Source organism: Magnolia sinica, chromosome 7 (genome assembly GCF_029962835.1).
Source record: "Magnolia sinica isolate HGM2019 chromosome 7, MsV1, whole genome shotgun sequence".
Classification (NCBI taxonomy): domain Eukaryota; kingdom Viridiplantae; phylum Streptophyta; class Magnoliopsida; order Magnoliales; family Magnoliaceae; genus Magnolia; species Magnolia sinica.
The window spans coordinates 10,805,357-10,833,249 of NC_080579.1; the positions used below are offsets into that span (position 1 = coordinate 10,805,357).

Below are 27,893 nucleotides of genomic sequence, written 5' to 3' on the forward strand. Positions count from 1 at the left end.
TTCCACGTGCGGTCGGACTTAAGCTCACTGACCATGGATCTAGGTCAGACTGAGTTTTCGTACCGATCAAATTTACAGATCAGCCGTGGCGGACCAATCTCAATTCAACGGTCACCGAAACTCGATCAGCTCCACAAGCACTATGACATGCCTGGGTCACCTTCCCTGATCCGAGGGTGAAATTGGGTCAGAATCCAACGGTCAGATTGCTTAAAATCATCGCGCAAGCGACACGACTAAGATTTCATAAATCATATTTAATTTCTCACCGTTCTCACACTCTTTACTCCGGACTCAAATAAATCAACCCAGGACATCATCTGGACTTGATTTTTGAGGTGATGGTCAAGCCCAACAAGGTGACCATAACTGTCTAAGATCATCGCTATCGGACTTTCGACGCGTGGTCCAGGTCCGATCCAAAGATTTTAAAAATTTTCGAGAGCAACTGGACTTAGCATTAAATCCCAGATTTCAGAGTAACATAGCGCTAACGGTTCTACAGGTTTTGAGTCCTGCAGATCAAATTTAAAGTGATTGATGCTAATTTCACAAGCAATCAAGCTTAACGCTAATTAACCGACAATTAACTTCTCAAGAATTAGAGGTAGTACTCGGGTCTTTGCACAAAATTTGCCGGGTCATTACAATCACCATATAACATGTTTAGTATAGATCCATGATTCATGCTTAGACGCATCATATGTATGCTTGATATGAGGAGTGACTGATCATAGCATGTCTTCGGGCAGATTGTTTACGGGCTCCCTGATAGACGGAGTTACCCTTCATGAGCGCGTGGTACGTGCAAGATTGTTGCATGTCTGGTAGAGTGATTCATGCACTTGCATTTGTGTGATTGTGATTATTGTATGCCCTAGCGACATCAGGGCCATAACCTCCACAGATACATTGTGGATGGCTGGATTAGATACCAGAAATATTATTTCTAGCATCAAGGCGCCATAGATGTCCTTGGGTGAAAATTCATAAATTTGATGGTACCAGAGGATGACTCTAACGTCGAGATCGAGTGGATACATGAGCGCTCGAGGGCCGTATACCAGTAGGCCGCATCTCTCACTGTGTCGTGGTCGGTTGGAAAGGGATGTGACCTCACCTGCTTGAATGAGGGTGCAATTTCTAAGTTGAGTTTGACTAGCTTGAGCTTGAGGAATGGGTCCGCTATCGACGAGTTGGGCAATATTGGCAGGCGGATAGTGAGGTCTCTTCCACTCTCTAGTTGTACATTCGGATAGGGGCGAAAAGCTGGTGTAGAATGTACTAGACTCTGGTGATTATTCAAAATGAGAACTGTACTGATATTTGATGAGCTGTATGAGGATTTGGATGAGGATTGGCATGCTTGAGTTGCATCTCGCATCATATGGTCTTGATATGGCCGATAGCATTCATATCTTGCACCGTATAGCCTTGGTACGACTGATTGCATTCATGTACCCATCAGCATGATTCCGCATTACTCTGACATTGCATTCTGAGCACGTTTATTCTACACGCACACTTACACCACCCTCTAAGCTTTCTATAAGCTTATACACGATTTATGTGTGCAGATGACGCTAGGAGGCAGCTATAGCCTCGCCGCAGTTGGAGTGTGCAGTCGAGCTTTTGGAGTTTCTGTTATTTTCATTATCTTGTATTTCCCTTTCATACGCATTGTACTCAAAGTTTTTTTTATCATAGTGAATTTTGTGATGGTGTTCTTGCGGTTATTATTCATGAGTTATGCTTATGGTTATACTCATTACGAATCAAATCATGTTTGAAATCCTCCTTATAGGATCCCATGATCGGAACCTGGTGTATAGGTGCCGGGAGCCGAGAATGGGGTACTATGGAGACTGTCAGTGCCGAATTCGGCAATTGAAAATTTTGTGAGCCCAGTTTCCGAGTTTGGGGCATGACAGGGAGTGTTGTAGTGAGGTCATACATCATATCATAATACATGCATATGCATTAATAAGACTAGTTTGGGATCTGTGAATGCATGTCTTTCATTAAATTCATTATATAATTGTTGCTTATTGTAACTTAAGGTTAATAGTAACCACTGAGTTAGCTACTCACTTCCACTCTAGGATGGTGTTTTAAAACACGAACCAGACCCTTCACTAGATGCAGGTGAGGTGGTACTCAACGAGCCGAGTGAGGTGAGCATGGATAGGGAAGAGGAGCTTCCCTACTCCCAGGTTATCGACGGATCCTTCTAGTCTAAGTTCGGGCTATCGCGGGGTATGAGTCAGGGCTCTAGTCACTTTGGGTCATGTATGGGTGGGACTAGTTCCCTATTTAAATGATTTTGGATTTGTGGTTTGGATATTTTTATATTTAGTGGCACTTGATACTGCTTTATGGCTTACTTATGCTTCATGCCTTGCTAAACTCTCCATTGTTTATGTGATTATGCAAATGTAATTAAAATTTGAAGCCCATTAGGGCACCCATGACACCTAGGAATTCGGGAGCTGAGTTTTTACATAGCCCTTGAAAACCCGGAGTGTTACATAATCAATCCTAACGCAATGATGTCAGCGGCACCAGAATGAATGATGATTCATAATTCCTCCTACAGTTGTTGAATTTTTATAAAAGTGTAAAAGAATCGAACACCAGGATGTCATGCGGGAGGGCTTGATCGAAGGAAGATAATAAGTCTTCTATAAGAAACAGTTCTTATGAAAAAGAAAACAAGGCATGAGAATCATCTACCAATGGAACCAGAGGAGTAAAGACATTGGCCATTAGAAGTTATGTACTTCAATCACGAGTAGTTTCAGTTGGTTGAGATATCTCTTGTTTAAGTATTTCTGCTTATATAGAAGAGCAATCTCATGTTCATCGACTGGGGTGATTACTTGATCGGTCGGTTCTAAAGAAGAAGCAAGCTATATGGAAGATAAAGTTGTTGGTGCAACTGATTTCATAATTTCTTGATCCTGATCAGGTGCGAGTGAAATAGTTATTGATTGTAAAAGAAGACTGAAGGGCTCCATAAGTTGATATATTATTACCTCCTCTTAAGTTTGACATTCAATTTGATTTGTTGATTGAGGAATATCGCTTGTAGTCCTTTCTGAATCAGAAACTTCAAGTTTTTTAGCCATAGACTAAGCAACGTCGACCGTAATGTCTGAAATAGACACATCAACCTAAGGAGTTGATGCAGCAATTGACTTGTCAGCGGTCGAGAGTTGCCTAGTTACTTTGAAAATAAAGAAAGTGAGTAAAGGGAACTACACAATCATTACAAAAAGGAAATAGCATAATGTTGGAATAGCATCCATTTATATCTGACTAAACAACAACGATAACGAATCGGTCGACCGGTGGTGAAATTTTGGTAGGCTCGACGAATAAAGCCAAAGCTCAGTTAAAGCGAGAAAAATAAGGAGGATTATGACAATATGGCTTGAGATATTGGTCAAAAGGAAGATTTTGATCGTTTAATCTTTCATTTCTACGCTGTTATTTATTAAAGGCCCTATTAAATTAACATCTTTTTGTTTCTTATACGCCTCTTCCATCTCCTAAGAATACTTACCAAGTGGGATACTTGGCTAAAATTTAGTTTTGTAATACTTCTCAAAGTTGTGATAGCTTTGGTCGAAGAGGAAATACATGAAGCAGTTCGACAGATGTTGTAGGCAGAGCAGAGCAAGGCGTTATAAGAAGTCTAAGTTTAGATATCTTCGAAATGGTTAAATGAATTGTAAGCATTAGAATTGAAGCGGTAGTTGGAACGCTTAGTTGGATTTATCATTGTGGTCTTCTGACACTTCAATTCACGTTGACCTGACTCGACCGTTTTTTTAAAGAAAAAGAAGGATCAACCGTCTTTATTATTGTTGGAGATGGGACGGTCAACGTGGTTGAAGTTGCCTTGATTGTGCCTTTCTCTCGATAGGAGACACGACCGATTGAGTAACAATTGACTTCTTGGTGCTTTCTTTATTTGTTTTCTTTTTCTTGGCCTAGGTTTTTTCACCTTTGATGAAGAAAAAAGCTGGCCGATTATTAATTCATGACCCGCTGATCAGAATCCCATAATAATTATTCCACCAAGAGTGGAATGATTATAACTAATGTGGATGATTGGTGAAGAGAGGGAGTGTGAAAGAAGAACTAATACTTAAACCCTTTATGAAGAGTCTGAAAGATGGTGACTAAGTCTGTGACTAGTCAATGATTCGAAGGTTAGTTACAAATCCGTGAATGAAAGAAAATGGGATACTTTGAGCCAAACCAAACTGTCGCACAAAAATATTGGGGCGGTATTACTCAATGTCGGCACCGGCATTAACACGTGTCTATATAGCCAACATATGGTAAGTCCATGTAAATTAGATAGCTTTTCCAAGCCATATCTTTGAGGCTTGCCAATTTGGCATTGGTCGATTCATATTCTTCAATGAACTATGTCAGACCGAAACCCCTTATCCTTGAAGGGCAAAAAGTATGAGTGGACTTGTTGAGAGAATTTCATACATTCGACCAAAGAGCAGTTAATCTTGAAATAGATGATGTTATGGTGGCTGAAAGAAGTGAATTATATCTCTGTTGGAACATATTTAACGAACTTTATTCCAAAATATTTGTAAAACCACATCTGGACAAGCTAGATAGGCCCATCAGAGTGGTGAAATCCCTTTATGGTTGCTTCATACCTGCTATGATAAGGTGGTCAATCACGAAAGGGGCAAGGGCAAGCTGATATCATTAAGCGAGCGCCTCAGCCATATGAATATATTCCTTAGTGATTTGCAGAGCACTCACACCACAATTTGATAGATCCACATCAGCATGAACGCCATATGTTATTGTTCATCAACTTCATCTTGAGATTTGCGTTAAAGAGCCATGAATGTATAATTTGCCTTGTTATTCTTATCTGGGGAGAGTGAATGGATGTAAATTTTTTAGAGCAAAGACCAGGTAGACATGCTCCCCAAAGGGTATGAGGTGAGTAAATGCACATATATACATCCATTATCGATGAACCCATGAGGCCATATCCAAAATGGAATGTATTGGTCGATTGACTCCAAAAAATTGATGTTGCTGTAAGAAGGGAAGAATTTGTTGAATATTCGTGCAGAGAAAATTTGATGCATTTATAAATTCTTGCTTGCTTCCATGTATTTCCATGTTGTGCTTCAACACGAGCAAACCATTCAACCCAGTTATTCATCAGTTTCAATCATGCTTGTAGAGACTTGAATGCATTTGACTAGTCTGGGAGATTGTCTAATTGGACAAGCATAACTTCATCAAGACACTTCGAGAAAATTGGGATCGATTTCACGAAGCTGTTCCTAGGTGACCGTCAGATGAAAAGCATGACCAAGCTCAATGATGTAGTGTCTGGTTCAGTTGGAGTGTTGAATAGGAGATCATTAATCACTTTGGATGATAGGACATCAAGGTTTTTGATAAAAGATTCCAAGTGAAAAGCTTAAACAAAAGAAGAAGACGATGCAGTCATGATGAATTGAGGAGAGGAAATCGAGAAGAGTTTGCTGCAAGAGAGGAGTGAAAAGGGAGAAGCACCGACTTAAGAGTTGCTTATGTATTGGCCGCGATATGTGCACATTAATAAAAAGGTAATCATGGCTCCTCGTATGATACAATTTTGTGCAACGTGTCACATGGATAATCTAGAAGAGTGAAACAAATGATATCTCTTGATACAACATCAGTCGAGTAGAATCAATGAGGAACAACACGTGAATTAACAGTCGATTGCATTTATGGTATTGGGCAATAAAACAATTTTGTTGTTATCTTTTTTTAAAGGCGAAGCGACATGGGGCGTAATGTTATACCCTCTTTATGACTATTCTGAGAAAGCCAATAGGAGGGCGACTTGTGGCATTGCATGAGAAATAAGAAGTGGATAAAAAGATCTTTAAAGATTTGGGGTACTTTTTGCGTGATTACAGTTGGCATAAATCTAATTCTACACGTCAGTGGATGGTTGACGGAGTGTTGTGATCAATATACAAGAAATGTGGTCGAGCTATTTAAGATATAAAAGGCGATCGGGGGCAGCAAAGCCTTGGCCGATAGAAGTGGATCCATCGTAAAGAGAAACATATTAAAAGAATGATTTATAGAAGAGAAGAATCTAGAAAGTCTTTTAACTACTGTATTCGCTGCAATAATAAAAGGATATGGAAAATATGCCATTGCAGAAATCTATAAATAACAGAGGAATGTAATAGAAAAGGGGCAGCTCAAAAAAAAAAAAAAAAAAACTCACCAACAACAATCAATCAAATCTATCAATCTATCTTTTATCTTAGCTTATCGTAGGGGTATCAGTAATTCTTAGCTATAATATTTAATTATAATTCAAGTCAACGCTTATATGCTAGATTTGTTATTTATCCAATGTCAAGCATTTCTTTTAAGAGACATATTTTGACAGAGTTACTCTTAGTGAATCATTGTAAATTTTTTCTTTTGTTTAATTTACATTGGTTTTTGAAAGTCTTTTCTCGTGAAAGGCTCAAAGTAATTCATCTTCAGAGAAAAAACCCTATTCTTTGATTATCGTCTGATTATTATAAATTTCTGCAAATAGTTAAGTAAGTAACTAATATTCTCATAAAGTGATTATATACATTTATATTAGATGTTTTAATTTTGACATACCCGCATAATAAAAAACAAACCAAGCGACCGATGGTGATATTTTTTGCATGGTAGCAAACCAAATGAGCATTGAACCCAGTGAATGGTATACATCAATGGCAAATTGTCTAAGTGTTCCAATGCAACCATGAGCGCTATAACTTATAGTGCTCCTGAGTTCACTGGAGCTTTTCTCGAAAATAGTTATGCAAAATTAATTAAAATTCAAGAAAGAGTTTGATAAGGGAGCAGGTGCGCTAAAGTGGAACAGCCGAACAAGAGCCAGCGCAGAGGTAGCGGTGGTACCCGGCTGTTGGGGGTGGGGCCGCACGCGGTGCATGCATGACTTCCATCTCATCCATCACATGTCTCCCCACCACACATTTGCCCGATGATCTAAAGATCAGACAGATCCAAGACTCAGGTGGCTACACTAGCAGCTAACACTTTGAGATGGGACGCACACCATTGATTTCGATGGACCCTACCCGAGATTCAGAATGGCTTAATTTTTCTCTATCCATTCATCTCATTTAAATACGTCAGATTAATGGACTGGATTGGATATAAACAACACAGTGGGCTTCAAATCAGATCAATGGCGAGTATCCCCTCTTAAATTCTTATATGTGATGTGGTTCATCTGAACTTTAGATCTGTATGATTTTTGTGATTTGGGAAAAAAACTGGGGAAGCATCTGATGAACGGGTTGGATTTCATGCATACATCTTTTGGAGCACGTAACAATCCGGTACAACAACTAGCTATGGTGGTACGAGTACCACTGCAGTGCACTCAAGTACTTTGGTCCTTTCATTACTTCGTAAAACACGATCTTAATCTAGATACGAAGGGCATTTCCGACAAATTAAAAGTCTTATTAAAAATATTTGGTACTCTGGAAGACTGTAAAAATCCATACTCACATTCATTGTTTTGTACAGGTGAAATACATATAACTCAAATCAGACCGTCCAAATATCTGGTCCACTTCATCCGTTCATAACCTCAAAGTCATACTACATTAAACAATATGATATTTTTGTTTAAAATGGACATTTTGTAAATTTTAATTATAGCCATTCATTCGACTGCCCCAACATATCTTTCTCCAGTTAGTGCTTTGAGTCATAACCATACACAGATGGCCATATGATTTATACGGTTCTGATTGATTTACATATGTGTGAAAGCGATATGCATGTGTACGATTGTCTTACTCTACCATCGTACGAAATAATTACTCAAATCTTATCCATAAAACTCCCAATATCACGTGTCCAGACAAACAAAGGACCGCCGAGCGGGGCCACCTATTTGAAACGCGTCGGTATCGCACGTGCCTATGCCACGTCAGCACCTACGTTCTCTTATAAAGGCCTACCTCGCTCGACGCCTGGCTTTCTTCCTCTGTTTTTGCCCCTCAAAAAAAACCGCTTCTGCGAAACCGCTTTCGAAGGTTAAAACCGCTTTCCAGCAGGTGGCAATTCCAGTAAATAAACCGAATATCAGTGCCCTCTTCCAATTCTCTCCTTCGCTTCTCCAACGCAGTGGCAATATCCGTAAATAATCCAATCGCCAGTGGCATTTTCCCAGGACCTCTCCATCTCTCTCTGTTCTTCTTACTCTGTAATCTGCATATCAGAAGGTTCAGATGGGGAATGTGAATGGGCGGGAAGAGGGCGAGAACGGGGCCGAAGATCCTTCTGCAAGATCCGACGGTGATCCCAATGGCTGGGCCCACGCTACGTCGTCAGATTCGATGGCGAATACGCCACCAGATAGCCCTGGAATCTCCCGATCTCCACTCCTGTTCGCTCCACAGGTGAAAATCTCCGATCACGATCTTTTCTAGGGTTTTTTATTTATTAATTATATTTCATTGAGGAACTATATGATCCTGGGGCCGAGGACGTGCATGGTATCTTCGGATCTTGAGCTTCTGCAGGTGGGGCTCATCGGTATGATGGGACTGAATGTGGGTAGATCTTCATACAGATCCGCTCTTTGGCCATTTTTTCCTGGTTGAGTGTGGACCATTGCTGTGTTTTATTCTTGACCATCGAAGGGTTAGGATTGTTCTGTCAGTTTTTTTTTTTATTATAATTTTTTTTGGGAATTCTCCAGCCATGGTGGTGCCTGCCAGGTCAACCGTCTGGATTGAAGAGATATGGGCCCTGCCTTTGCAAACTCAAGGCTTGAGTTTATGTTGTCTATGCTCGGTCAAGGATCATAATATTTTATTTATTTATTATTTGTTCATATATTTGATTGTAAACGGGATGGTCTGTTTGATGGGGAGAATGGTTTCTTTTATTGAAGAAGAGGAATTATGTGATCCTCGCCTCTGCGGGATTATGTACATTATCCTTGCCCTGTGAGTCAGGGGGGCCACTATTCATCAATCTATGCCATTGATTGTATTGGTCCCACTACCTCTTGTTGATCAGCCTGGATGTGTGGGCCCACTGGATATGGCAGTCCATGATCTTGGGGACCTTTGCACAAAGCCGAAGATGGATGGTATTGTCTAGCGGTCCGCCTAACCATTGTAGGAGCAGAGAGGATACGATTACTCCTCTAGTTCTACGGTTAAGATGGGCCTGTAATTAAAAGTTTAGATTGTCTAAAGGCGGGCCTGATGGACAAAATGGTATTTATTCTCTCCCCCCATGGGATATTCCCTCAATTGAGATTGCATTTAATGAGAGAATGCCTCCCCTTTTTTTATATGAGGGGACCGATTAATTGAGAGGATATGGGATGAGTTTAGATGAGGTAATAGTAATCTCTATCTCATCCAATCTCTCTCCCATCTCGATCCTCTTCTCGTTGAATTTGAAATTCAATTTTGAATTCTAAGAGAATTAAATGCGTGGTACCCACCCACTAGTGGTTGCCCACAAGTGGGCCCCACAGGTCCATATCCAAGAACTTCCACTCAATCACATTATGGGGTGGGCACGATATAAGTTGTCCTTCTAGCTCGTCTCATAATAACAAAAACACAAAACTACAGTCGATAAGAGTCAAATGTATGGGACCTACAGCAACACCGTTGTCTTCTTACGCGTGTTTGAGTACTAAGTGACCACGTTATTACCACTCAATAATCCAAGCTTTGTAATAATCGTCTTAGTATGCATAACTACATCGATAGAGTTGACTACTGATTTGGAGAACTTAGCCTACACACTTGCCCAACTTATTGAGTTTAGTTAGAAAATTCAACTTTTTTGCAAACATCGATTTATAAGTCCTTTTAAAGTTTAATGATATAATGCGTATGCTTTTAAAAGAATTATTGTTTACAAAAAAATTCATTAAAAACTTGATATCGTCGACACACAAGTGCATATGAATAGTTCTAGAAACTTGGTGTATTTGTTACGGGATCTTACACATGCAAATGTGTAATTTGGAATTGATTAAGTTGATTTCCCAACAGAACCAAGTTCAACCAACCTAAGGACTCACATTATCGTAGACTAAAGTAGCGATATTCATTTTTATTCTCCTTTACACAAGAGGGTAGCTAAAGACACAAAGGGTCACCTATGAGACTATCTACTTGCAAGATGCAATGATTATATTGAATTAAAGCAATTTTTGGGTATTAATAGTTCCATGTACGTGGTCCACGTTGTAAAGTATACTCTACTAAGCACATGTCGGGTCTACAACATGCAGCTCATCATATATGAGGTATAATTCATCTCATATCCTTACGACCTGGCTCTTAATCAGGCTATAACGTTAATCGTGTAGAAGAGCAGTGGAGCGATTATGTTATTTCGACTTTGATCAGTCCCATATTCAGTTTCTTAGGACTGAAGGTGGATACAACATTTCATCACTCGTATTTTCATACTCTATTATTTATAATAGAGCATAGTTCATACTTCAATGTATGAACATCACCCCAAATTGTACCTTTGTTGTACATTTTGGGTTAGTTTACCCGTGCGAGTTGACCATTGGCCTGTTGATAATGGTAGAGTTCCCTCAAGATCTAAAGGCAAATGCTGATGATCTACACATCTAGTTTATAAGGGTACGTTTGAATCATAAATCAATTTGCTTAAGCTACTTATGCCTCAAGTAGTTTATCTTGGTTTCCACATATCTAGCAAATAAGTATGTTTGCTAAACAACATACTTTCTAGGCCAAAAATAGAAAAGTTCGTTTGGTTTCTAACATCATATAATTTTTAGATCTCTTCCATTAAACTCTCATTCTCCACTTTCTCCATTTATTCATGTGGGGTACACCTTTAATATCCACCGTCCATCATATGGGGCCAACATTTGATGTGGACCATTCATTAAGTTGGGCCCACCTTGGCCCTATCTTCAATGTGAACCGTTCATCGTGTGGCTCTTACCTTCAATATCAAACATCCACCTTGTAAGGCCCACCTTCGATGTGAGCTATCTATCATGCGGGGCCACCTTGGATGTGGGTTGTCCATCATGTTGGACATTAGATGTGGATTGTCCCTCATGTGGGCCCACCTTTAATGTGGATCGTCCACAATGCAGGCCCAACTTTGAAGTGGGCCTCTTTCATGTGGGACCTGCCTTGGATGTAAGTCATTCATCATAGTTGGCCGACCTTTGATGTGAACCGTCCATTACATGCACCACCTTGATGTGGGACATCAATTGTGTGGGGTCCATCATCATTGTGAATTGTTAATCATGTGGGCCCATTTTCAATGGCCATCACCCATCATGTGGAGCCCACCTTTTATGTGGACCCTACATCATGTGGGCCCAACCTTTGAAATGGGCTGTCCATGGAGGGCCCACCTTGGATTTGGGCCATTTATCATTAGGAGCTAACCTTTGATGTGGACCATCCATTATGTGGGCCCACCTTGGTGCGGTCATGTCCACTGTGCATCATGTGGGGCCCACCTTTGATGTGGGCCATTCATCTTGTGGGCCCTACTTTTGAATTGGGTTGTCTATCATACAGGACCAACTTTGGATGTCGACCATTCATATAAGGGGCCGGCCTTTGATGTGGATTGTTCATTATGTGGGCTCACCTTGATGTGGGTCATTCATCATGTGGGGCCCACCTTTGATGTAGATTGTCCATGGTCTGTTGTCCATCGTGTGGGCCCCAACCTTTGATGTGAAACCGTCCATCATGTAGGGGTACCCTTTATATGGACTCTCCATCATGTGGAGAGATGAGAAAGAGAATGACGAGAGAGTTTAAATGTAAAAAATTTATAAGTAAAATTTTTAAAATTTTAAATTTTTTTATTTTTTACACATGGCTCTAAGTTTAAGCTAATAAGCTACTTTTACAAGGGTAGTTACCAAACTAACTTTTATTAAAAAAAGTAGCTTATTTGCTGCCATAAGTTGAAAAAAAGAAAAGAAAAGAAAAAAAAAGCTACTTATGGGAGTGTATACATACAGGCCCTAATAGTGCTTAAAACGAAATAAAAGAAATGTGAGAGATAAAAGATACATCATATTAGGTATGTAATTTCATTATTCAAGCACTTCTCAATCCTATCTTTGCCCGCTTTTGTGGTTTTTTTAATAAAATTGTTGTCACTTCTCTCTCTCTCTCTCTCAAAAAAAAAAAAAAAAAGGTCTTCACCTTTCACTTCTTTTATAGGGTTTAGATGTGGGAAGCTTTTGGCAAGGCAATCAGTCGTGATTCATGCAAATCTTGAGTATTTTTATTTCAAATAATAAATGCATAAGCATCTCAAAAATTTTATGCTATTGGGCCAATGTTCTAAAACCCAGACCAGAGGGTGTCTCTGTTTGGAGGGCATTCTGGCTCAAAACTGTCCAACAGGATCATTCCTTTAAATGATGTAGCTGGAAGAAGGAATTTGAAATGTTGGTGACTCACTCTCCTACATGTTGCACTCAAGTGCAGCTATCGAGACCATCTAAATTGTGGGACACATTGTAGATGGACCATTTTTCTGAGGGGGTATTTGATTTTTCATATCCTACATAAATACCATGTAAATAGAAAAATTTTACTTTTTACCCCTGTTTGAACGTGACAAGTATTTCCTCCTCGAAGTGGTCTAAAAAATATTAACTTAAAATTGTGAGCCCCACCATGATGTGACATATCCACGCTATCCGTCTGTTTTGCCCAAACATTTTAGGGCATGAGCCCAAAAATGAGGCAGATCCAAAGCTCAAGTGGACCACACCACTGGAAACCTTGGTAAAAAAATGTCCATCGTTGAAAAGTTCTTTCTTCCTAGTGTCCACAAGATTGTTTATTTGTCATCTAACATGTTTATATTATCACACAGATATAGGTAAGGGGAAAACACAAGTATCAGCTTGATCCAAAACTTCTGGGACCCCCAAAATGTTTTTAACGGTAGGTGTTCAATTCCCACTGTTTCTTGTGGCGTGGTCCACTTGAGCTTTGGATCTGCCTCTATTTTGGGCTCATGCCCTAAAATTAGCCCACAAAACGGATGGACGGTGTGGATAAGCTACATACATCATAGTGGGTCCCACATGAAATTCGTACACTCCTCGGTTTTAGTGTTTAAAAAGCAACCTGTTAACGTCAACATTTAAAAGGGTGTAGGAATTACATTGGTAATTAATTATTACCCATTTACAGGGATTTACTGTGGTGAATTAGAAAACAAACAACCCCTAAAATCACACTGATCATGAAATCTTAACCATCTAATTCATAGCTATCCAATGGATGGTTAAAAGTAAAAATACAGAATGGTCCAAATATAGGTGGTTGCTATCATCTTAGTCTAATTTCTAGTTATGCTCCATCCACACTTCAGACAGTGATCTCGACAGTCTGGATTGATGTAAAACTATGCCATGCGGACGGTCTAAGAGTCACTACCTTTTTTAAAATGGTGATGAACTATGATGGAATAACAGGTTTTCTAATTCCACATGTGTGGTAGCCATCCCATCTACTGATGGGGACATAATGCGCACACGCACATGCACGCCGCCCCCTACGCACCTACGCCAGAAGGAAGACCCCACCGTCGATCTGGATCGATGACGACGTCTAGGGAGGGCTTCCTAGTTAGGAGACGAAGTTTTGATTCAAAAGAGTAGGTCCGACAATCAAGAAAAGCCCACCATGGGATCTCATCATCATTGCCCATTAGTCGGATTGATTTCATATTTTAGGTTTTGCTTATTGTTATTATTTAGAACATTATGAACGCTTTAGATTTCTTTGTTTGGTTTTTATTTTAATTTACTTCATCGCCAAGTAATAGGTTGCACACATGACGCGAGTTTTGGGGTATAGGGTTTTCTTATAAATAGGCACCCTTGTTAGTTCTTTTGATTTATTGAAAATTAATAAAAATTCTGCGTTTTTCTACTCTTTGAGTTGTGAAGCCTAATTGGGTGCGAAGCCTATCCTTCTTCGAAGGGTTAACTACCGTGGTGCGAAGTCACATCTATCTCAATTCACCTCCATCCATCGCCATCTCTATTACCCGTCTTATACCATCCACCCTTCTCATCTCCCATAATCATCTGCGCTACAAATCTGTCCCTTATTGCATTAAATTCCCTCTCTTCAACAGATTCGCAGAATCTGGCCTTGCAGGAGGGATGAAACTTCGATGGAGCACTACCCCCAGGCCGTAGCTCGGATCAACGTGAAATTTGGGGGTTTTGAAGCCCAAGCCTGTCTGACTAACCCCAAGGAGACGATTTTTGGGTCCGTGGGTCCCACACACGTGCGGCCGATCACCAGCGCACGTGCGTCAGGTCCCACTCGTGGTCCGCACGTGACAGCTGTCTTCTGGTTCAGGGTTCCTTCTCCTTTACTCTCTCATATCTGTTTTTCATAAACCTTAACCCTAAATGGTCCTAAATTCCCAAATTCTATCCCTATTCTCACCCTAGGATTCCCTGAATTGAAATTGGTAAATCCCTTGGATTAGGGGCTGATTACTATGCATGTGTGGATGATTATTTCTTATCTTTGAGTATCGTTTGGCTTATAATTTTTATTGTTCCAGCCCTAGCCTGTGTAGGCCTGGACTTGCATAGATTCCCCTTAATTGAATGTTGGGACTTTCATGTGGGATATGAAATTTGTGTAATTGTTTCTGAACTAACGTGATCTTAAGCTTGAATTCTTGCACATCATATCTGAATTTCATGTCCTGCATCATCTACATGCAAGAACACTTTCCTATCTGAAGGACATGTGCGAGATGTGAGATTTCTATTAGGTGAGATGCAATGTTTATATGCTATGGCTTCAAAATTAGGCCATTTCATACCTCATGTGGGCCACAAAATACAAACAAATGGACGGCCATAATTTATCCATTTTACTTTGTTGTGTGCACCCACCTGAACAGGGAAATGGCTTGATTAACACACTTTGTATTGTGCAGCCCACTTGAACAGGGAAATGGCTTGATTAACACACTTTGTATTGTGCAGCCCACCTGAACAATGAAATGGCTTGATTATATAGGGAAAAGATCCAAGAACTGTTTCCAACCAGATAGAAGATACGATACACATTTCATGCATTAGCACGTGTTCCTGTGTGTAGATGAGCAGGGAGTCCACATGCATGAGCAATTAGAAACCTCTTTGCAATCATTTGGTTTTGCCTATGTTGGTACCAAGGAGAATTTCACGTGTTGCACCATTGGGCCCCCCACCATGGTATTAAAAAACAGTCATGTAATAGTAATGGTGGGCACTGGTACGTGATGTGGGCTGTAATGGTCATTCTGAAAAAAAAAAAAGGCCCTTGGAACTAGATGGTTACCTCCTCAGTTGAGGTCAAGAACAAAGAATTGTCTTTTTTTTTTCTATATCATTGTTTGATGATTCATTTTTCATTTATCTGATTTCATGGATTGGGTCCCTACTCATGGCTCAATGGTAGACTCGTTGAGTTTCAACACTAAGGTCGTGGGTTAGAGTGCCCATTGTGGTGTGCGTGGGTGTGTGTGTGTGTGTGTGTGTGTGTGTGTGTGTGTGTGTGTGTGTGTGTGTGTGTGTTTTATTTATTTTTTATTTTTTATAATCTGATTTCATGAATTGGAAATGAAAATAAATTCATTTTTCAAAAGAAAATAAATAAGATTTTTTTATGTATCACAGTTGGAGAACCACGTGTCCTAATCCATTTTCTTTTTATAGCTATTCAAAATGGCCGTTGCATGCCCGTGATGGGCCAACACGGGGCCCTAACAGACCAGTTCAAGGTCAATATATTTTGTTCCTCTGAAATTTTTTTACAGGGTTGTAACGGCTGCGGCCGTAACAGCCTGTATTGCAACGGCCAGAAGGCTGGGTTTTTAGGACACCGTCACCGTTATTGAATACCTTGAGGTCCACATGCAGAGATGATTGATTAATCAGAATTTTGCATTAAATGGGTATTGTTTGAATGACATATTATTCGATAGTCATGTTGAGTGGTGGATCCTTGTCATTTAAATGCTGAGTTGAATGTGGACACATTGAAAGTTCTCTTTCCAATGTTCCATGTTAATTTTTACACATCAAAGGTCATAATCATTTGTGTTGAATTTCTTGACATTGCCCTTCCATGGTATCACTCGTAATATAGATGGTCAAAGCGATAAGAAGTACACATGGAACACAGGTGACTTAAATGAAACCTTCCAAACCAAATGTCCTAATTTTGATGGCTAGTAAACCATAATCGCACTGATTAATTTTTGGCCAATTGGTAGACATTGAATGGATGTACGAGATGAAAATGTCAGCGGTCAGCTTTCAGAAATGCCATTAATCAGAGGTTTGATTGTTCAACATTAATTTTGGTTGATAATATCCTGTGTGGTCTGCAATTTGGACAGTGTAGTTCAAGTTAATGCTTGCCATGTGTACGATTCCCAAGTGCCTGTGTATCAGCCATCATGCTCTACCAGATTATCAAATAACTCCCCTTTACTGAATTTTTGACAGGGCAGATGTTAGCACACGGAACTGGAAAACCTGTCCATCCCAGGCAGATCTATTCCAGAAGCGGGTATTAGAGATTGCCATACCGTTTTAAACCAGTCCAAACTGGTCCAACTGGCCGGTATGGTCCAAGTTTTAAAACATGGTTTTGGCTGTTTTAAACAAATTAATTTTGAACTGGCTATGTGCTATTTGCCCATTGTTTGTGTATAAAAAATAATCACAACTGCTTGTAAAACTTAGTAGTTGGAGAAGTTTGTATTTATGGTTTCTCAAGACATGATGTGATCTTCTAGTGACTTTTTCTCTACAACCAAGCCTCCTTCAAGACTTGTAACGTCCTACCAGAGTGATAATTGGAACATATTGGCATCCACTAAGGAGTATTTTAATTGATCTATTGATTTATCATTGAAAGGTCCTTCTTTGTAATTGTTATTATGCCGGAGTTGAAGATCTTAACTTCCATAGGCCTTTGAGCCTGAGGTGCATGGTTCAAAACATGCTTGTGCATCGCTGCATCTTGATACGGTATTTATATGTTGATTGACCATGGTCAAAATACATGCTGTCTCTGCCAGTTGGGGCAATAAAGGATCAACGATACAGGCCCATATGCAATGTCAACACTATTTTTGCATTAACGGATTTACTAATTAAAAGACCTTGCTAAAACCATTGTATCCATTAGGACAATGATGATGTTAAGGAGCTCTCTCGAGTCTCAACCTTCAATGTTGTATTGACAAAGTATCCTAGACTGCTCTTATGTTAACTAGTTAATGTTTATTAATTGATCCATTTAATGGTTTGCACTTTGTGGTATAGTCACTAGTTACAATGGTTTTACTCTTTTAGACTCGTAGTTGTATACACAAATCAAAAGTTCATGAAATTATATTGAGCTCGAAGTTTCTTGCTTTCACACGCAAATACACGTGATTTATGCCATGACTGATTTACATATTATACTACTAGTTTCCTTAAAACTCTAAAAGTAAATATGGTCAGCGAAAAAGGGGAAAAAAAGAAACTCACAATTAAACTGGACGAACGTGCTTCGACAGGTCACACACCACAAATGGACGTATGCATGCTTAAAAGCACAAACACATGAAATGAATGAAAAATAGGCATTTTCCAAATTTCCTTTTTAATTGATACTTCTTTACTTGAAAAAGTTTCACACTGGTTCAGCCTAAATGGTCACCTATACATACAAATGTGTATTGGTTTTTGGGCTACACTGCTACAGCTGCAGTCCCAATGTTTGAAACTTGTTGAAGACTGCTGAAGGTGCAATTATAAATGCAACTTTTCCACAGCCATTTTAGTTCGTATGTCATGTATGTTGTTGTCATTTCATTTCATAAGAATTTTTAGGTGTTTTGCAAATACCTATCTAAATAATGGGGTATTTGCAAATACCCACATAAAGATAATATGTTTGCAAATAACCACATTGTTAATTCGTGGTTATTCGAAATGTTTTTTTCTGACATCTATTAAGCATAATTTGAAAATGACAAAACTACCCCTACCCTAAATCCCTTTCTCTTTTCAACTCAAAAGAACCCCAAAAAGTCCTAAGCCCAATTTTCCCTCTCTCAATCTTCTTTTTCCATCACTCTCGATCTCCATTCTCCATCTCTATCCATCTCCTTTCTCCCTCCCTCCCCCCCTCCCTTCATCGTCCTCTCTCTTTCATTGCGAAAGAAGAAAAAAGGAGAACAAAGAAGAAGAGGATTGAAGAAATGAGGAAGAGGACGAAGAAGGGGGGTTTAAAGAAAAGTGATTTATTGTTTCTTTTTCTTTTTATTTTTTCTGTCCCTCCAGATTTGGGGGAATTATTTTTAGGGCCATCCATGTGGTCCTCATTATCAATCTTAAAGAACCATACAAATCTGAAATCCTGGATTTATTCGTGTAGGTTGGAATCATTGTATAAATGGTCAATGATTTAGTAATCTGGACATCGATCTGTTGAGCTTCACAAAGGATGAACCATAAATGAAAACCTCCAAAAAATGGAGATCCTAGCCATCCACAACATTTTGATTTTTCTTAGAGGGCCGATCCTGCAATTCTTTTCCAACTATTGAAGGCCCCAAAGTAAAGGGTCGCGATTCTTCCTGTGGAAGTGAATTTTTGTGATATGTTTCATGTGGGGCATTTTTGTTAATTTCTAACGGTTGCTAACAAAAGTTATGAAAACTGGCCGCATATGGGTATTTACAATAACAGCAAATTTACAATGGTTATTTGCAAAACATATGTTTCTGTATGTGTTGGTATTTGCAAATACTCTATTAATTATGTGGGAATCTGCAAAAACTCCAAAATCTTGTTATTACCCAACTTATATAAGAAATGATCATCATCATCATCTGAGCCCTATCCCAACTAATGTACATGAATCCTGATTTGCCATTCTACTCTATCTAGGAATGACATTAGTTTATGTGCTTTAATGAACCACAGGATGAGAAGGTTGACATAAATGATGGATCAACTAGTGGATGCTGCTTTTAAATTAATTTAATTCCAGGAATAATGTCTACACCTTCCAGATTAATAGATATTCCATTTGTTTCTACTTTGGTGATATGGTATCATGACCTTCTAGGCAGAGTTAGAAAGGGAGGGTGCACCTACCAATCAGGGTGGTTGTAAATACTGGCTCCTTGTAATTTTATAAAAGTTTCCTAAATAAAATGGTACTGGTCATCATAACCTTATAAACTAGCTGGGCATTCAAATCTCCAGATCATCCGTCAGTTGAAGTGGCATAGGGTGGACCCTTCTGACAATGGAGGATAAGACAATGTTGGTTATTCTCATGCTGATTTCTCTGATCCATGGACAACAAGAAAAAGTCTAGACCTTTCTCTGATAAATACTATGAGATTGACAGGTATGCCTGTTTCCTTGTTGCTGTAGGTTCCAGTAGCTCCCCTGCAGAGGGCTGCTGATATTCCTCCAGTTTCCAATCAGATGTGGATGAATGAAACTCATGGACCTCTGGATCTTCCGCCCGAGCAAGGGATCCCCACCATGATCACATGGAACTTTGGAGGCAATGATGTTGCAGTGGAAGGGTCATGGGACAACTGGAATTCGAGGTGAGCTGATTATGCTTGGAATGGATGTACCCTTTCGTTAGTGTGTGAGCATTATAAGTTTCTCTTAGGTTATGGGAAGAGAAAAAAAATTGAGGTTTTCTCAGCCCACATGTGCATGGGGCCCGGCCCATCCCCACACAACTGCTGATGCCAATACGATACGTGTGCAAGATCATTCCATAAGGTGGCTGGTGCGTTAGTTACTTTGCCTGAAAATCAGAAAGTTTCACTCCTTTGGTGGGCCACAGTGTACGGCAAAAACAATTTTTCTAGCCAAGCTCTTTGTTTTATACACTGGTCACCTGAGTGAAACTCTAGACTGTTAGGCCAGAATATCTGAATAGTGTTGCCCATCTGATGGAAAGATCAGATCTTGCACCTGTTCCATATTGGCTTGTGTTTGCCCGTTGATGGGCGGGGCTCTACACTCACATGGGCTTAGCAAACCTCATTAAAAAAAAACAGAGGAACTGCAAGTTCCTGAGTGTGCAGGATCTGTACGTGTGGCCCATGATTTGGTGATCCAGACTTTTATCTGACAGGACCAACTGTGGATTGGGGTGCCTGAAAAACAGTCAGTTTGGAAAATCATATCCTTACCGTTGCCGTTTGTTTTTTCTTAACCTACTACCTGTAGCAACTGATTGAAGGGTTTGGATCTTTCAATCTGGGTGATCTTTGGTACATCCCCATCCATGACAGGGCCCACTAGATCACTTTACTGGTTCTGTCCTTGTCCAAAGAAGAAGAAAAAAAGTACTGAATCCTGTGTTTCAGCAAGCCTTAAATTTATTCACTTTTGAGGGGCTTGTGAACCTTAATGTTTCATGAGCATGAAGGAAAGCTACATTTCCTAAAACTGGGCAACGATTGCACTTTTGAATTAACAGGAAGAAACTACAGAGATCAGGCAAGGATCATTCCATTCTGTTGGTTCTCCCGTCAGGCGTCTACCAATATAAGTTCATAGTAGATGGTGACCGGAGATACATTCCTGACCTTCCCTGCATCGCTGATGAGATGGGATGCATTTCTAATCTACTTGACGTGAATGTAAGTATCCTCTTCATGTCCTGCCATTTTAAAGTTTTATATGCATTAGCCATCGGGTAAACAGTGTTTCTTTCCATATCAATTAAAATACCCCCCATCAAGATAGCCAATATTGTAGGGAAAAGGACCGAGCTGGTACCACTCCAAAGCAAGGTCAGTAAACTCAGGACTTGGACTTGGACTCGACCCAGTTGACCCACAAAAACTTGACTCAGGCGGGTCCCTGCTGTGAGTTGGGCAGGTCCATTTGGTGACTCACATTTCTCATAATTAAACAATTATTATACAAATTATAGATAAAAATATAAAGAGACACTTGAGATGTGCAGGGTAGTGGTGGAAACCATGGGATGTGAATGAAGAAGAAGAATAAGAGAGGTGAGAATGAGAGAGACCAGAGAGGTATCGTAAGGGTCATTTGACTCTTTCTAAGAGAATGACAAGGAAGAGTACTTGGTAATCTGGCTGTGTATGACGCTTGATCTGCAGGCATACAATAATGGCATTTGTGGCAAACATTAGCTCAGGATAAACCAACCAAACTGGAGAACTCACTGTTGCTGAGTCAAAGTCCAAAATCTCTCTCTCCCTCTTATTTTATTTTATTTTATTTTTATTTTATTATTTTATTTTTTTATAAATAAATTTAAACGATCCTAACCTCTAATTCAAAGATACATGTTTGTGGAAAAAAGACCATGGGATAACCTCAACCTATTTATTTTTTTACCATCCACTAGATGCCCACCAATGTGAATACATCCCGACGTATTCCAATATGATACTTCGGGACTTCAGCCATTAGAATTGGATTCATTTAGTGACCCAAACTGTTTATCCAATAGGGCTTCTGGTGGATGAGGGATTCCTCAAAAATCTCTTGGATTGAATATTTCAACCCTTTGATTATCCTAATGTTATGATGATGGTCCACTTTCGACTACAAGATTTATGGGATATAGCAGCAGATTTTGAGGTGGAAATAAAAATCCACTACCGTAAGGAATCTATAGTGGCAGATTTTCAATTTCCGTCATTTTACACCTTGTTCCTGCCACGAACATCATTCCCGCCTTTTTTTTTTTTATTTTTTATTCAACTATATAGCGGTGGATATTATTCTTCACCTCTACATGAACACATATAGCGGCGGATATTGACCTCCACTGTTATACCTCTTGTTCTTGTCACCGCCGCCATTCATGACATTTATTTTTGGTTATATTTGACCCATATAGCGGTGGATATCGACTTTTGTTGTTATACACCTTGTTCCTACTGACCCATATCGTGGCGAATCATATTATTTGTTGCTGTATGTTACAGACCTATAAAGGCGGATTCTATAATCTGTCGTTTTACCCCACCACCATCATTCAATATAGCGGTGGATTACATTATTCGCCACTAGATCTTCTTAGCAGCGGCAGATAGTTAGTTCCGCCTCTATATTCTCGTTCTCACCCCCACCCTTTCTTCTTCTTTTTTTTTTTTTGGTATTAAATCCTTTAGCGGGGGAAATTTACTTTCACTGCCGTAGACACATATAGTGGCGAAAATATTGTTCTGCCGTTATATATTTCACCTTATAGATTAATTGTTATTTGGAAGCGCTCCTCTCTCTCTCTCTCATCTCTCCCCTTCTCTTCCGCTCCTCTCTTTTCCCCCTCAAGGTTGTGGGAGATTTTCAAATATGACCAGTGTTGCTGAGATTTTGAAAATATAACAATACAATAACAAGAAAATACACTAAATGATATCATAAAGAGATTTTCAAAATCTCATAAGGTTTTAAAATATTGCAATATTAAGTTGAAAATTAGTAAAAACATTAAGGAATTCATTATATAAATATATATTTCATTTAAAATAAATATTATTTTTTATTTTTGGTGTGATTGTGTTGTATATAAGTTTTCTTGGTCTTCTTGATTTGTTGTATAATATGGTCGGGTAATGTTAGATTGTATTCTAGTTCCTTGTATTCTAGGTCCTTCGGTAATGTCATTTCTTAATTCTTTTATTGGGACGTGTAATTGCCTATTTCTTGTTATAATTTCAGGTTGAGTTTGTGGTGTTCCTATTCTGGATAATGGCATTGAATTGTCTATATCTTGTAAAGTAACATGTCTGTTAGGGTTAAATCTTATTTCTATTGATCTATCCGAATGTTCTATTATTTGTTCTAAATCTCTACTTTCTACTTGTTGAGGAGTTTGTAATTGTGTTAGATTCCAATTTTGTGGTAATTGAATTTGATTCCATGGTATGGCTTTTGGGACTACTGTGTTGGACTACTGTGTTAGCTTTATTTATGTCTGTGTGTAATAATATGGTTTGACCTTTCTAGCTACTTTTGAGAGCTCTTGGTATTATGCTAGTGTTCATAACTTTTAAGAGCTCTCGGTATTATGCTAGTGTTCATAACTTTCTAAAGAACACAATAAAGAAGACAATTTAAAAAAAATTGAAAATCAACTAGACGCATTAAATATTATTACAAATGGATTAGTTGTCTTAGCAACAAAAATAAAACTGTTTCAAAGAAAAATCAGATTTTTAGGACACCATATATCTCAAGGAACTATTATACCTATAGAAAGATGCTTAGAATTTGATGACAAATTTCCTAATGAAATAAAAAATAAAATATAACTACAAAGATTCTTAGGCAGCTTAAATTATATAGGAGATTTCTACCAAGACTTGTATAAAATATGCAAGCCATTATATGATCTTCACCATAGGTTTGCTCCCTACAGGTGAGGGTTCGATTCCCTTCCTTGGCTTTACCCGATACATGTGGTTGTGGGTGATTGCATGTATCCGTAGGGATTAGTCGCACTTCAAAAAAGAGGTAGGGACACCTTGTGTCTTCAAAAAAAAAAAAAATATGCAAGCCATTATATGATAGATTGAAAAAGAATCCACCTTCATGTACTCAAGAACACACAGAAATAGTAAAATTAGTTAAGCTTATATTAAAACAATTACCATTATTACATATAGCCGATCCATTAGCTTATAAAATTGTAGAAACAGATGCAGATCATAATCTTGTTTGCTTGTGGGTTTTGGCCTTTCAGCCATTCTTGCCTTGTAGATACTCTCTGGATAAGAAATCTGGTAGGAAATTGGAATCTCCTTTAATAAATTCAATTTTAAAATTAAAACTTGATAAAATAGCTTGCTATCTTGTAAAAATTTGTTTATGATGCATCCGTTTCCACAATTTTATAAGCTAATGGATCAGCTATATGTAATAATGGTAATTGTTTTACTGTAAGTTCAACTAATTTTACTATTTTTGTGTGTTCTTGAGTCCATGTAGGTGAATTCTTTTTCAATCTATCATATAATGGCTTGCATATTTTATGTAAGTCTTGGTAGAAATATCCTATATAATTTAAGCTGTCTAAGAATCTCTGTAGTTGTGTTTTATTTTTTATTTCATTAGGAAATTTGTCAGTAAATTCTAAGCTTCTTTCTATAGGTATAATAGTTCCTTCATATATATGGTGTACTAAAAATCTGATTTTTGTTTGAAACAGTTTTATTTTTGTTGTTGAGACAACTAATCCGTTTGTAATAATATTTAATGCGTCTAGTTGATTTTCAAATTTGTTTTTAGATTGTCTTCTTTATTGTGTTCTTTACTAGATTCTAAAAAGTGTACTTGTTCTTTTAAACTATTATGGTTTTCTGTTAAGTTTTTTAACTTGTCTTAAGTCTTGTATTTCTTTTTTATTTTCTTTTATTTCTAATTGTAAATTGTGGAAATTTAATGTTCTTTCTTGTGTTGGTTGGAATCTGTCTAAAATATCTGTTATGTTATATGGATTTAATTGGTTATTGTTTCTACTAGTTTAGATATAGATTCCTGTAAGTTTTGTAAATAAATTCATTTTAATTCTAGGTCTTGTATATTTTCTGCCAGGTCTAATAAAGTTCTTTGTTTTTTTGTTAGTGTACATATAGATTTTGTTGAGCATTTTAAACATGTACATATTTTATCTTCTTGGTTTAGTTTATCCAAGTCTTCTGAACTAGATTCTTCTTCATGTTTTGAATCTGTTGTTTCTATGTTACTAGTATTTTCAGTTATATTTTGTATTTCATTTGCTAATCCTTCTGAATCCGTTTGGCTAGATTATGAGAAGTCAGAAGATGAATTTTCTTTTAAAATGTTATATAGTCTTTGTTTTAATTTTTTTATCTATTTCTAATTTATTAATTTTATTTCTTAGTCTACAATTTTGGCCGTGGATCGTATTTTATCTGTAAATCTAGTGATGTCTCTCTGGTCATATGTCTCTTACAGGTTAATTAATGAAGAGATGATAATACCTAAGATATCTAGTATTATAAAGACAATGACTAATCCTACTGGTATTACCAAAGGGAGTAACAATATTATAATGATATAATTTGGTTTGTTTTGTGGAATCTCAATCAAGGGAAGACACCTAGCAATAGAAACTGCCATTTCCCAAAAACCCAATTTCTATCTGCTCATCCTCTCTGTGCTGCAGGATTATGTGCCGGAAAATCTGGAAAGTGTAGCTGAGTTTGAGCCCCCACCATCCCCAGACTCGAGCTATGGCCATCTATTCCTGGCGGATGAGGACTTTGCGAAAGAGCCACTCGCTGTCCCACCCCAGCTGCATCTAACTGTCCTTGGGATGCCAAGCCCCACCACGGAGCCATCTTCGTCCTCATCTCTCCCTCCAAAGCCACAGCATGTAGTCCTCAACCACCTGTTCATAGAGAAAGGGTGGGCATCTCAGTCTCTGGTCGCCCTCGGCCTCACCCACCGGTTCCAGTCCAAGTACGTCACTGTTGTACTCTACAAGCCCCTCCGAAGGTAAGTAAATTACTGAAAAAAGAACTTTTTTTTTTCCTCTCTTTCTATGTACAGAAGAGTGTTATGATTGTTGGAAGGATATGTTTCTGTTAATAGATCAGCTTCTTCTTCCTCTTCTTCTTATTTAGCTTCTGCTGTGGAATTCTTTTTTCCTGTCCTCTTTATTCTGTTATTTTATTCTCCAACTAGTGCTTTTCTGGTCAGCATTCTGCTGATTAGATGAACGGATGCAGCTCTACTGGTGGTCCATGCCTGCGTGGTCCATGTTGTAGATTGCGTCCATCTCTATATATTTCCTTTGGCCTGAAAGCCCAGGAAGTAAAATCATCAGGTGGGGCATGTAAGGATTGTCGAATGGACTGTCAGCTATCTTTTTACGCCCCATCTGTTTCTGTTTCTAATCTGATTTTTGGGCCACGTCATCTGCATAATGGGGTCCACTTATTGCATGGCTGGGATGTCTGGCACGTGTTGGCTTCTCATGTCTCATTTTATCATGAGATATCAGTTGCTTTCTAAGAATGATTGTCACCCTCTCGCCATATCATAACTTTACACCCGTGAAACAATTCTAAAGCCCTTTTTTTTTTTTTTTTTTTTGTCAGGAAAGAAATGGATGGTCGAGAGTAACTTTGATTTGAATTTGTGACCTTTTGTTTTCTTTCGACTAAAGCCCACTGATGGAATGGTCAGGATTTTGTCATATCATATGATTTGTGGGGTGTGGCCCATCCAAGATATTACCCACCTGATGATAGGTTCGGATTACATACATGTGTGGGGTGTACCATAACGCAAGCGCCACAGGGATTTTCATTTGGCACTGGCATTCTCATTGGCGTGGCCCACCTCTTAGTGATCAATGGCCGCCACTGTAGACTGGTGATGGTTCATTGCAGATGATCCCTTACATATCATCGTAGCCTTCCTAACTTTTGTCGTGAAAGTGGATGGCCCAGAATAAAATGAAGACAGCCGTGCGTAGATAACTTGGGATGATTCAGCGAGGCCCATGTCTATCAGGGTCCAGGTTATGTTTGTAGGGCTCTTACTTACTGATGACCCAACCATTGGCCATTTGTCTATTTTATGATTTTGGTCGTCGCTAGATTCTGGTCGTTTTTACAACCCATACTTCGATCCTAACCAGTCGGTGGATGGGCCCACCTCCTGAATGGTTCTGATGGCAGGCACTACGGCCACTGAGGAGTCGGCAGACTAAATTGAATATACAAGGTAGGGCTGAAAGTCGGGCGGGTTCAACCCGACCGACCTGTGACCGACCCGTCATTGGGTGGGCTTGGGCACAATGTATTGGGTTTGGTCTCGGGCTTGGGCTATACAAACACCAACCTGATGGGCTTGTTGAGGCCTCTGGTTGCCCGACTCAACCCGAATCGGTCCATATATAAGTTCCTTATAAATTATAATTGAGTGTGAATCTTCTGTGTAGAAGTCACAAGAAATTTCAATGCTGTCGGGTTTCATTGGTCCACCTCATTTCCAATGACTCAAGCTAACAAGATATGCCAGATCTCTCTCCCAAATAGATTGCATGCTACACAACATGACTTTTAAAGGGGTAGTCTTATATTTTAGCCTGTTTGTTTAGAAAAAATTAACTTCTCTATAGTAAATAATTACATATATAATAAAATTATAAGTACAAAAAATAAGATGTGTATTGCAAGTATATTAGACCAATGTAATAACGAAAATATTAACATATATCCACCCGGCCAACCTGACCAAGCCTGCATGGGTTGGGTTTGGGTTGAGAATTCCCAACCCGAGGTTGGGTTAGGGTTGAGGTATAAGAACCTTGGGTTGGGCTAGGGTTGAGCACCAACCCGGCCAAAGTGCTCGACTTTCAGCCCCAATACAAGGTGTATGCCCTCAGATGTATGTGCGGAAACGAAGACGTATTCTGGTCCCGTGGTGTATGTTGGGGAATTGAATCCCGAATGTCTGGTCCCACCTGAGATTTGGATCTACCTCATTTTGGGACCATGCCATAAAATGAGCTGGCAAAACGAACGGACGGAGTGGATATATAACAAACACATGAGGTGGGCCCCACGGTCAGATCCTCACCCTGTTAACCCTGCATCACCTAATCGGCATCCCTTGGATATCGAATTGCGTAGTGTAGAACACAGCACGGAAGTCTGTTGACGTGTTGAAGTTCCGTTATGATGTTTGTGTTATATCCACACCATCCATCACCATTCATTCA

General features: G+C 39.0%; 1 protein-coding gene and 1 long non-coding RNA gene across 2 annotated transcripts; both read left to right on the forward strand.

The window, feature by feature from the left end:
- Positions 1-8,058: 8,058 nt before the first annotated feature.
- LOC131251043 (SNF1-related protein kinase regulatory subunit beta-1-like) lies at positions 8,059-25,780 on the forward strand. Its single transcript, XM_058251507.1, has 4 exons — positions 8,059-8,483; positions 19,559-19,740; positions 20,631-20,793; positions 25,326-25,780. The coding sequence occupies exons 1-4, from the start codon at positions 8,313-8,315 to the stop codon at positions 25,659-25,661; spliced, it is 852 nt and encodes a 283-aa protein (XP_058107490.1). The 5' UTR covers positions 8,059-8,312; the 3' UTR covers positions 25,662-25,780.
- On the forward strand, positions 13,815-15,641 carry LOC131251044 (uncharacterized). The gene is made up of 2 exons (XR_009173569.1): positions 13,815-14,895; positions 15,113-15,641. It is a non-coding gene; the product is annotated as an uncharacterized LOC131251044 (long non-coding RNA).
- Positions 25,781-27,893: the final 2,113 nt, after the last annotated feature.

What these genes read in the sequence shown, in the direction of transcription:
- LOC131251043 (XM_058251507.1), top strand. Translation starts at nt 8,313, where the DNA reads ATGGGGAATGTGAATGGGCGGGAAGAGGGCGAGAACGGGGCCGAAGAT. An exon ending in CACTCCTGTTCGCTCCACAG is followed by an intron (nt 8,484 to 19,558) that starts GTGAAAATCTCC and finishes TTGTTGCTGTAG; the next exon opens with GTTCCAGTAGCTCCCCTGCA. An exon ending in CTAATCTACTTGACGTGAAT is followed by an intron (nt 20,794 to 25,325) that starts GTAAGTATCCTC and finishes TCTGTGCTGCAG; the next exon opens with GATTATGTGCCGGAAAATCT.